At 39.5% G+C, this 11,454-nt stretch overlaps 1 protein-coding gene across 1 annotated transcript in view; it reads left to right on the forward strand.

Moving 5' to 3' along the window:
• Nucleotides 1-11,454, forward strand: part of abcf1 (ATP-binding cassette, sub-family F (GCN20), member 1) — a 48,883-nt gene that overhangs the window by 36,190 nt on the left and 1,239 nt on the right. Inside the window, exons 16-26 of the mRNA XM_044170488.1 lie at nucleotides 445-593; nucleotides 685-768; nucleotides 1,672-1,796; nucleotides 2,515-2,627; nucleotides 3,045-3,219; nucleotides 5,285-5,359; nucleotides 5,819-5,889; nucleotides 5,969-6,001; nucleotides 10,576-10,744; nucleotides 10,830-10,894; nucleotides 10,980-11,052. Coding sequence (XP_044026423.1) covers nucleotides 445-593; nucleotides 685-768; nucleotides 1,672-1,796; nucleotides 2,515-2,627; nucleotides 3,045-3,219; nucleotides 5,285-5,359; nucleotides 5,819-5,889; nucleotides 5,969-6,001; nucleotides 10,576-10,744; nucleotides 10,830-10,894; nucleotides 10,980-11,052 — 1,132 coding nt within the window. The remainder of the gene's footprint in view (nucleotides 1-444; nucleotides 594-684; nucleotides 769-1,671; nucleotides 1,797-2,514; nucleotides 2,628-3,044; nucleotides 3,220-5,284; nucleotides 5,360-5,818; nucleotides 5,890-5,968; nucleotides 6,002-10,575; nucleotides 10,745-10,829; nucleotides 10,895-10,979; nucleotides 11,053-11,454) is intronic.

Below are 11,454 nucleotides of genomic sequence, written 5' to 3' on the forward strand. Positions count from 1 at the left end.
ACAAAATTCCACTTGCAAAATTAATTGCTAACATCTGGGAACACAGTGAAATCACAAAAAAGAAGTCTGACAGATCAAGAAACATGAGCAGTCAGAGGATCAAACAGATTGGAAACAAACCTTGAGGTTAGCCAAATGTATTTGGAAGAGAAAACAGAGGCAAACATTAAAATGATTCCCCAAACTGTTCGTTGTAAACATTCATCACAATTTACAGACAGACTTCATGGTTCAGCCTCAACGTACTGTACATGCCGTAATTGTGCACAGTTTTCCTGTGCAATAAGGGATTATTAGTGTAATTTCAGGTGCACTCACCTTCAGCTTAACCTCCAAAAAAGTGGTTTAGATACTTTGGATAAACTATTGGCTTGTTAACAACCTGTCTGAACAGCTGACTTCTCGTGTTTCTTGACCTGTCTCAATGTTTCTGCTCCTCGACAGGTCTATGAAGAGCTGAGGGCAATTGGAGCTGCAGCAGCCGAGGCCAAGGCCAGAAGGATCCTAGCTGGTTTGTCATTTACCCCTGAAATGCAGAACAGACCCACCAAGAGGTTCTCTGGAGGGTGGAGAATGAGAGTCTCCCTCGCCAGGTACACCAATACAAACTTCATGGATGGAACTGGTCCAACATTAACCTGCAAGAAATTCTTGTTCACTCACTCTTACTTTTTGTACCCATAGAGCTCTGTTCATGGAACCCACTCTACTGATGCTGGACGAACCCACCAACCACCTGGACCTTAATGCCGTCATCTGGCTCAATAAGTACACAGCAGCTTTTTAATCGAATGGGTTTCCCTGTATCATATCACTGTGTATTTAACTATGGTAGTTTTTTTTATTATGGTAGTTTTTAATTAGGATTAAGAATGGGAAGGAATATTATTTAAGTCAATGGATGTTGGTCTGTGGATGAGGGAAGTTAACTTAGCTAAGCAGAGTTACATCTAAATGAAATTTGACTCAGTAAATTGAAAGGCTTTTAAAGTCCTACCAGTTTGAGAGAGAGAAAGAGAGTGAGACTGACCTCTCACTCAGGATATACTGCATTATATCCTTGTTTCTGTAAATGCAAGGTCAAGTAATACAAGCAGCAGAGAATGAGGGATGCTGTTTGGCTTCAATTTGTGCAAAGATGATGATGGCACATCTAGCATCTGTTACCACATTTAATAAGCTGCATTAATGTATTTATGCTTGTAAAACGTTAAAAAATGTCAGCAAAACAACTAAACAATTAGAAATGTTACTGCAAAAGAACAAATGCTCCACTTCTGAAATGTTTCTAGTGGACATTGAAACCGCAACAGAGCTCTGACTGAGCCGGTGCACAGACGGATGCTGTGTACGTTATGTAGTAGATGGGCCCTCTGTATTTTGGCCACTGTGTTATGTCCCTCTAGCAATACCCTCAGGTCAAAATATAAGAAATACACTTGGATGACAAAATCCTCTGGCACCACTGTCAGTCCAAACTTTATATTTGTTGGCCCTATGGTGACATGGATCTGAATGGTAAGTCTTTTGTTTAGTGATCTGCTTCAAAAGTTCGATCATATGGCTGCAGTGTTAATAAGGCATGTGATTTGATGTAGCTCTATAACATTTACAGTAACTGTCTGTGCTAGTCCTTTAGAGATATTTGTGTATTCTCTTTTCCACTTACAGCTACCTTCAAGGCTGGAAGAAGACTCTCCTAATAGTTTCCCATGACCAGAGTTTCCTTGACGAAGTGTGTACAGATATCGTCCACTTAGACAACCAGAAACTCTACTATTACAGAGGAAACTACTGTAAGTATCCTTGTAGATTGGGGATATGTATTGTGTCTAAGATAACATGACTTTTAAAATAGATTAAATTCACATTAAGAGTATCTTTTTCACTCCAATTGTTTTGTCAGACTTTTTAGCTAAGAATTAATTTCCTCTAAGAAGGAAATTATCTACCTTAATGCATCTGAAATTCAATCTGTAGAGCAACTTGATTGTGTGCATATCTGTTGAATTCACTCTTTGCCTATAGGTTCCCATGGGTCCTTGAAATCCTTGAATGTTTGTGAATTTGAGGGGAAAAAATTTCTTTTAGTTAAAGTAACATCACTGTAAGACAGTGTGTAACAGTAATTAACCTTGAACTGTGTCTCAAACTATGCCGTGTTGGGTCCTTGAATTTGAATGAATTGGGCCTGGAAAGTTTTTGAAAAGTCCTTGAATTTAATGTTTAAGAAGGCGTGGGAACCATGTGTCAAGTTTTATTACATATTTTTGTAGGTCTCTCACAGTTGGAATGAAATAAACTTTGAATAATTACTGCACTGAAATACAGAGAATTAATAGGAGATTACAGCAGCCCAGCGGTGATAGTGGAAATATGGCAGGATTTTGTGGAAAACTAGAATTGTGTTAGTGGTATAGTTAAAACGAGTAAGACACACACAGCTGAAAACTGACCTGCTTTATGTTACTTAGTGCTTTTTTTCTCCTTTTTTTTTTTTTGCTTTTATTTCAGTGACCTTCAAGAAGATGTATGTGCAGAAGCAGAAAGAACTGCAGAAACAGTACGACAAGCAAGAGAAGAAACTCAAAGAGCTAAAGGCTGGTGGCAAGTCCACCAAACAGGCTGTGAGTATGGCTTTCCCCCCAGGGTCCAGTTTCATAAATCTGAAAGGTGACCCCTAAACAAAATGAACTAGACTTTAAAGAGAAAAACAATGTCTTGACAACTTGACCTAGATTAATTAAAAAATTTATCAAAATACAACAGTTCAAGCTCTGTCAAGAGGGGCAAGTTGTGTTGCTTCATGTATGGGTAGAATCAAGAGTTCCTCACTCTCACAGTTGACGCTGTTGTCCTATGAAGCTATGTACCTATAGTCTTGATGTCTTTAGCAAATGTACAACATAAAACTCTGTACTCAAGCTAAGCTATGGTGTGTGTCACACCTTGCCATTCCCAGTTGACACCAATGTTATATCCATCCATTATGTCTCACGTTGTTTTTGCAGCTGACACCAATTTTTTTAAATGTTCCCTTTCAGGAGAAGCAAACTAAGGAGGCCCTGACCAGAAAGCAGCAGAAAGGCAAGAAGAAGGGAGGTCAGGAGGAGGAGAGCCAGGACGCCACAGAACTGCTGAAGAGGCCTAAAGAGTATACCGTCAAGTTCACCTTCCCCAACCCACCTCCTCTCTCACCACCCATACTGGGACTACACAGTAAGAACAGCAGAAAATGCCTCAGCAGTACAGGTGACAACTGATTGTCCCAAATATGAAACTCAACTAAACACAGATAAAAACTGAAGGAGGCAGGTGAGGGCTGACTACATGGTTTGGTTACATTCAATTCAATTTTATTTATATACCGCCAATTCATAACAGAAGTTATCTCATTACGCTTTTCCTATAGAGCAGGTCTAGACCGTAGACTCGTAATAATTATTTACAGAGACCCAACAAATCCCACCATGAGCAAGCATGAACCTTCAGTCAACATTGGGACAACAGTGTTTGTCAATCAAATAAATGTCACAGAGTAACACATTGTCATGAATTGGAGCAACTAATAATGCTTCTTTTTTGCTGATTTTTAAAAAAACAAACAAACAAAAAATCGACAGTGGAGAGGTGGCAGGGAAGAATGGAGAGTGAGATGGGGAATGACATGCAACAGTGGTCCCTGGCCAAATGCGAACCGAGGACATTGTGGTTCATAGTCAGCACCTTAACCCCTAGACTACCAGGGTGCCCTGTTGCTGCCATCTAAAAGGCTGCTTTTTAGATAGAAAAGCTGTAATAAAAATTGTCCTATCTTCCTTGGTTACTGTTACTAACAGCCCTTTACATGTTACCCAGTTTTGAATTGCAGTTTGAATGGAAAAATTCACCTGGACTGGGTGGTTGGGTGCGAACGTGGGACGTTGCAGTTAGCTGATATGCACCCTATCAGCTAACTGCAACGTACCACATTCTAGTCTGGTCAGGAACCATTGTTGCATGTCACCTTTCTTTCTCCCTTTTTGTCAGCTGACAAAATATTCCACCTTGTGTGTGGGTGGGTGTGATTTAATAAAATTATATTAATGACATCCAGTGATGTTGATATAAAATCCCAAATCTGTAAATACACTGCAGACACACAGCAGCTGACAGACAGAGTCATATTATACAGAGAAATCTGAGCTTTTTCTGGGTGAATAAATGTTAAAAAGGGAAGCTAAAGGACAACAAGTTTCATCAGGAATCACAACACCATCAAGCACATCATGTTTCATTGGGAAAGTAGTTTAAAAACACGCAGACAAAGGGCAACCATTGATAATTAGCCTGATCAGCCACTGTCAGTAATCAACTGTAAACCATTAATTAAACCAGTAACTACCCGCGGCCAACGTCAGACAACCTTATCATACTTTAGCCGTTACCTAGTGTTTCTGTACTGGTAACAAAACATTAAAAATAAAGGCTACATACAGTGTCTAGCAGTAACAGTTTGAATTAAACTGAAGCTCCCTGCGCGAAAATATTACGCCTAACTCCCTTTAACAATGACATATTAACAGTTCCTTATATGTCCGCAAAAATACATAACTCTAGAAACACAAGATAAAAGGTGTCATATGTCTACAGTTTTCTTGTCAACTTGGCATCAATATAATCCAGAAAGAAAAACTGTATTTCTGTACTTTTTTTGTGTGCCTCAGCTCGCTACCAGCCTCCGTTGTTTAGCTGCACTATTTCAGTGGGAGAAGATTGTGGGAGTGAGAGGCCAACGTTTCAAAAACGAGAGATTTCTCACTAAAATACGTGCTGGTTGGTGGATCAGATACACGCTGAATTAAACACAGACTCATAACACTGAATTCACCGTCTATTGTGTGTGAGAGAGAGACGATTTGAGGAGTTTTTTCGGTAGTTACCAAAGTAACTACCTGGTTTGTTGCTTCCCTTTTGGTACTGGAGAGATACAGTATGTGCGCAGACGGTAAGAAACAGGTTTTTTGACAGCGAGGTTTCTTTTGTTTATTTCTATGATTTCAACACAGATTTGTTGTTCACAATGTATGTTAGCATTATCGGAAAAAACACAACAGAGACGCAGGACACGTACCTAGCAACATCACTGGCCATCTGAGAAATGAAAAGTTCAGAGTTACTGTTGGTCAGATCCTGAGTCTTGAGTCTATTTGCACAACACTAGTTGATGAAAACAAATCGTGAGACATGGAAACTTGCTTAAAAGGTGTGCAACATTTTGATTTGATCGTTTTCCCCTATACAGGTGTTGACTTTGGCTATGGGGGTCAGAAGCCTCTCTTCAAAAACGTGGACTTTGGAATTGACATGGACTCCAGGAGTAAGTATGCTGCTTCTATTATAATTTTAGGGTAACGTCAAGAACATTGACATGCATACGATAAGTAGCTGCAACACAAGTGGCATTGTTCACATTGTTCATATTTGCTGGTGTACTTGACATGTTGGTGGAGGGTTTAAAGAATATCCACTAGGGGGCAAATCAGGGCTGAATAACCCCCTTGCTGACACCAGAATATCTTTCTTGAGAACTTTTGATTTTGCAACGTAAACAGAACTAAATGTGGAAGCGCTCAAGGAGGTATTGTTGAGGTCATGGCAGAAAAAGCAGCAGCTGCACCATCGTAGATTAGTTTCTCCTTCAAACTACCCTCGATTAATGTTGTGGTTTGTTCAGTCTGATGCTGACCTTACTTCACATCTTGATATACTGTCCCCACCGTTGTCTGTTCCACTGTTTATTTCAATTCTGACATTACTTTTTTCTTCCTTCCTCTAGTTTGTATAGTTGGACCCAATGGTGTTGGGAAGAGTACCCTGCTGCTGCTACTCACTGGGAAATTAAATCCTGTAAGTATGTAGATATGCAAATTTTTTAATTTTACTAAATTATATGTTCTACTGAATTTACTGGATGTTTCTTTTTTAGACTAAAGGTGAGATGAGGAAGAATCATCGCTTGGTGAGTAACTTAGTATTGATGTTTGACTCTACATACATACTGTAAAGTGTTAACCATATGCTCACACTGTGTCATTCTATTCTGAACTCTGTGCAGGGCCAGAAGCCCGTGGACCCCATTTATGTAGTTTGTCTGCAGTGACAAAGTTCTGATCTGACAAATTAAAAAAAAATTATTTATATAGTGCTAATTCATAACAGAAGTTATCTCATTGCACTTTTCCTATAGAGCAAGTCTAGACCGTACTCTTTATAATATTATTTACAGAGACCCAGCAAATCCCACCATGAGCAAGCACTTGGCGACAGTGGCAAGGGAAAAACTTCCTTTAAGAGGCAGAAACCTCGAGCAGAACCTATAGGCTCTAGGTAGGCCTTCTGCCTTGCCCGGTTGGGTTGGGGGTTGAGAGAGAGCAGGAAGAAAGAGAACATACAATAGGACAATACAATTTCCACACAGAGATTTAAAATAATGCCAATTCTATTTGTTATAGCGTACCGCGCACCTGGTCCTTATTCTGAATTTTTATCTGAATTCTCAGAGTTTTTATTAAGTTTAGTCCTTAAAACAGATACAGTAATTATTGTAGGTTATTTCAATATTCACGTGGACTTTGAAAATGATAGCCTTAGTACTGCGTTTATCTCATTATTAGATTTGATTGGCTTTTGTCAGAGTGTACATGAAGCTACTCACTGTTTTAACCACACCCTTGACCTTGTTCTGGTATATGGCATTGAAATTGAACATTTAATAGTCTTTCCACAGAATCCTTCTTTATCGGAGCATTATTTAATAACTTTTGAACTGCTATTGCTGGACTACACGCCATTAGGCAAAAAGTCTTACTCTAGATGTCTATCTGATATTGCTGTAGCTAAATTTAAGGAAGCACTTCCATCTGCATTTAATTCAATATTATGTCTCAATATAACAGAGGACTCCTATGCAAATCGCAGCCCCTCCCAATTGACCAAATCTAGTTGATAGCACTGCAGGCTCACTGCGAACGACACTCGATTATCTGTATGACCCTAAGTCATTAAACTGGACATTGATCATTACATCTCTGCAATACTTGACATAATTGTGCAATATGCTGTGTTAATACTCCTGTGGAATATGCTCTTTTCAATTTAAAATTCCCTATTTATTGATATTGATATTTATTCATACCTCTATTACTGCTGTGCAATATCCTCCGTCTCATTGTCTTAATAAGCTACACTTGGCAGTTCATGCACTATTACCTTATACCGTGTTATCATCTACCGGTAAACCCACTTGGTACTTCACACTTATTTTATTTTATACGTATACCCACTTGGTACTTAATTTATTTACTGACCTATATTATAGTGTATTATATTTTTTTGCTTAGTACTTCTGTTCCTGTGTGCACTGACGTGATAGTGAGCTACACCAGTCCTCCAATCGGAAGGTCGGCGATTTGATCCCTGCTTCCCCCAGCCCACATGTCGAAGCGTCTTTGGGCAAGACACTGAACCTCAAATTGCTCCCGAGGGCTGTGCCTTCTGTCTGTCTTTATCAACAGGCTATGTACCACAGTCCTTTTAAAGTAGCTGTAATTAAACCACTTCTTAAAAAGCCCACCCTTGATCCAGGTGTTTTAGCCAACTATAGACCTATGTCTAACCTTCCCTTTCTCTCTAAGATCCTTGAGAAAGCAGTCGCCAATCAGTTGTGTGACTTTCTAAATAACAACAGTTTATTTGAGAATTTTCAGTCAGGATTTAGAGTGCAACATAGCACAGAGACAGCACTGGTGAAAATTACAAATGACCTTATAATTGCATCGGACAATGGACTTGTCTCTGTACTTGTCTTGTTATATCTTAGTGCTGCGTTCGACACCATTGACCATCACATCCTATTACAGAGACTGGAACATGTAATTGGCATTAAAGGAGCAGCACTAAGCTGGTTTAAATCCTATCTATCAGATCGATCTCAGTTTGTACAGGTTAACGGTGAGTCCTCCGTGCACGGTAAAGTTAGTCACAGAGTTCCAACAAGGTTCTGTGCTTGGACTGATTCTATTCACTTTTTATATATGCTTCCTTTTGGCAATATTATTAGGAAACACTCCATAAACTTTTGTCGCTATGCAGATGATACCCAATTATATCTATCGATCAAACCAGATGAAACTAACCAGTTAACTAAACTTCAAGCATGCCTTAAGGACATAAAGACTTGGATGACCTGCAACTTTCTGATGTTAAACTCAGACAAAACTGAAGTTATTGTACTTGGTCCCAAACACCTTCGAGACACATTATCTAAAAGATATAGTTACTCTAGATGGCATTGCCCTGGCCTCCAGCAGCACCGTAAGGAACCCCAGCGTTATCTTTGATCAGGATTTATCCTTTAACTCCCACATGAAACAAACTTCAGGGACTGCCTTTTTTCACCTACGTAACATTGCAAAAATCAGGCACATCCTGTCTCAAAATGATGCCGAAAAATTAGTGCATGCATTTGTTACTTCTAGGCTGGACTACTGCAATTCCTTATTATCTGGCTGCCCGAATAAGTCCCTTATGACTCTCCAGTTGATCCAGAATGCTGCGGCACGTGTACTTACAAGAACTAGGAAAAGAGATCATATTTCTCCAATATTAGCTTCTCTGCACTGGCTCCCTGTAAAATCTAGAATAGAATTTAAAGTCCTTCTCGTCACCTACAAAGCTCGTAATGGTCTGGTACCATCGTATTATAAAGATCTCATAATACCTTATTGTCCGATAAGAAAACTGCATTCCCCGAATGCAGGGTTACGTGTGGTTCCTAGAGTCTCCCAAAGTAGAATGGGAGCCAGAGCCTTCAGTTATCCAGCTCCTCTCCTGTGGAATCAGATCCCAGTTTGGGTTCGGGGGGCAGACACCATCTCCACATTTAAGAGTAGGCTTAAGACTTTCCTCTTTGATAAAGCTTAAAGTTAGGGTTGGCTTGGGTGTGTCCTGAACCATCCCTTAGTTATGCTGCTATAGGCCAAGACTGCTGGGAGACTTGACGCACCTCTTTCCTCTCTCCTTCTCTCCCTCTCCACCTGTATGCATTTTTATCCCATTACTGCATGTTACTAACTCAACATCTTCTCTCTCCCATAGTTTTGTGCTTTCTCGTTTCTCTCCTCCTGTCGCTTTCAGCAGGTATTTCTGCCTTTGGAGCTGCAGAGACTAGATCTGTGGTTGTGGGCCACCTGCTGCCCCCGTGTTCCTGCTTGACAACTGCTACTACAGTTGTTGTTATTAGCTCTGTTACTAATACTGACATTATTTTTCCTATAGCTGTCATTCCTATTATTACTAATTTAATAATATTAACACTACAATTACTATTCTATTTAAAAAAAAAAAAATTCTAGGTGGTATTTGCATTGTGTCTCCCCCCCCTCTCTTTCTCTCTCTCTCTCAAAACACGGCAGCGGCGGATGGCCGCCCACCATTGAGTCTGGTTCTGTCCAAGGTTTCTGCCTCTTAAAGGAAGTTGTTCCTTGCCACTGTCGCCAAATGCTTGCTCATGGTGGGATTTGTTGGGTGTCTGTAATTAATATTATAAAGAGTACGGTCTAGACCTACTCTATAGGAAAAGTGCAATGAGATAACATCTGTTTTGGACTGGCTCTATATAAATAAAATTGAATTGAATAATGGTAAAAGTAATGGTAGTGGTAATAATGTTAATATTAATAAAATAATAGTGATAATAATGATGAAAAATAAGACTAATAATATTTGTAGTAGCGGTTGTCGAGCAGGAACATGGGGGCAATCGGTGAAGCATATATATATTATACAACAAAACATAAATATTTACTATTTTAGCATTGGTTTTCATAATGTTTTTAATGCGTTAACATGGCTTAGCATGACCTGAGAGTTGAGAGCTAATGATAGGTGCAACTGTTTTTCAGACAGATTCCCGTAGTCTGTCAGGCACCAGGTGTACTTGCCAGATGGAACTAGTATTCAGCCTGCACAATATAGCAAAACAATAAAACTATTTCATTATTATTATTATTTTTAATATGATGGGCAAAAAATAGGAATTAGTAATGGTCAACTGAATTCTCCCTCTCGCTGAAGTCAATCCAGAAAGCCACAGCTAATATGGATGATGCATATTCACAGGGCAGTATCGACAATTTTCCTAAGGGTAGAGTAGCTAATATCTGCCTAAACCGTCTCTAGATGTGTCACTCTATTGGAAAAAAAGAGGCCAAATCTAGCAAGACAATGAATTTCAACAGTGATTGTGCGAAAAGTAATAAACATGTTTCCAGAGATCATTAAGAACAACAACATGGGCATGGATGGTAATCCATACATGAGCAGGGTTGCCCATGGTGCTCTATTCTGTTCTTAATGATCTCTGGAAACATGTTTATTACTTTTCGCACAGTGTGAACACATGGTTAGACAGCAAAAACTCAGCTCCTGTTGAACATTTTCACATTATTTTGATATAGGAGATCATTTTGTAGTGACTCCAGAGTATTGGTCAGTTTACATGAAAAGCAACTTGGGTGTTTTGTCTGCCTACAGAAAGTGGGATTCTTCAACCAGCAGTATGCTGATCAGTTGAACATGGAGGAGACCGCCACAGAGTACTTGATGAGGAACTTCAACCTTCCCTACCAGGATGGCAGGAAATGCCTGGGGCGTTTTGGTCTGGAGAGCCATGCCCACACCATTCAGATCTCCAAACTGTCTGGTATGAACATGAACTGTCAGACATTTTCTGTCAACTGTCACGAAGGAGACATTTTCTAACGTGTCTGAATTTCATCTCCTAACAGGTGGTCAGAAGGCCAGAGTAGTGTTTGCTGAACTGGCCTGCCGTCAGCCTGATGTACTGATCTTGGTAAGGGCCACTGAGCCTTTTATCCACGTGTTGATATTCTACTTGAAGTCATTCTATCACTAAATTACTTCTTTTTCTCTCATAGGATGAACCCACCAACAATTTGGACATTGAGTCAATCGATGCTTTATCAGAGGCCATCAATGAATACAAAGGAGGTATTGTGCATTTCATATATGAGGTGTCCATCAGCAAGGAATTAATTCACAACTGATGAACTAAAATCAAAGGATCATACCAGTGTTTTTGCACTATTCTATATAAAGCCCTTTGCGCAAATAACGTCTTAGAGATTTCGTGTTTAGACGTAGATTTTCTACGCTTTAAGACGTCTCATTTTAGTGCATTAACACTCAAATACCTGTCAGCCAACGTGTTGTTCCATTCTTGTCTAATTAGGGTGTTAGAAAGGAAGTCTGATGCACAGTGATTTTTGGCTTGTGGAGCACACAAACCAAAATATTAAGCTAAGCTATGACTCACCTTGAGTGCCTGTAGTTAACTTTATCATGATGATGCACTGTTTATCCCATTCAATATCAATAACAATCATGTGTCTG

Source organism: Siniperca chuatsi, linkage group LG17, assembly GCF_020085105.1.
Source record: "Siniperca chuatsi isolate FFG_IHB_CAS linkage group LG17, ASM2008510v1, whole genome shotgun sequence".
NCBI classification, from domain to species: domain Eukaryota; kingdom Metazoa; phylum Chordata; class Actinopteri; order Centrarchiformes; family Sinipercidae; genus Siniperca; species Siniperca chuatsi.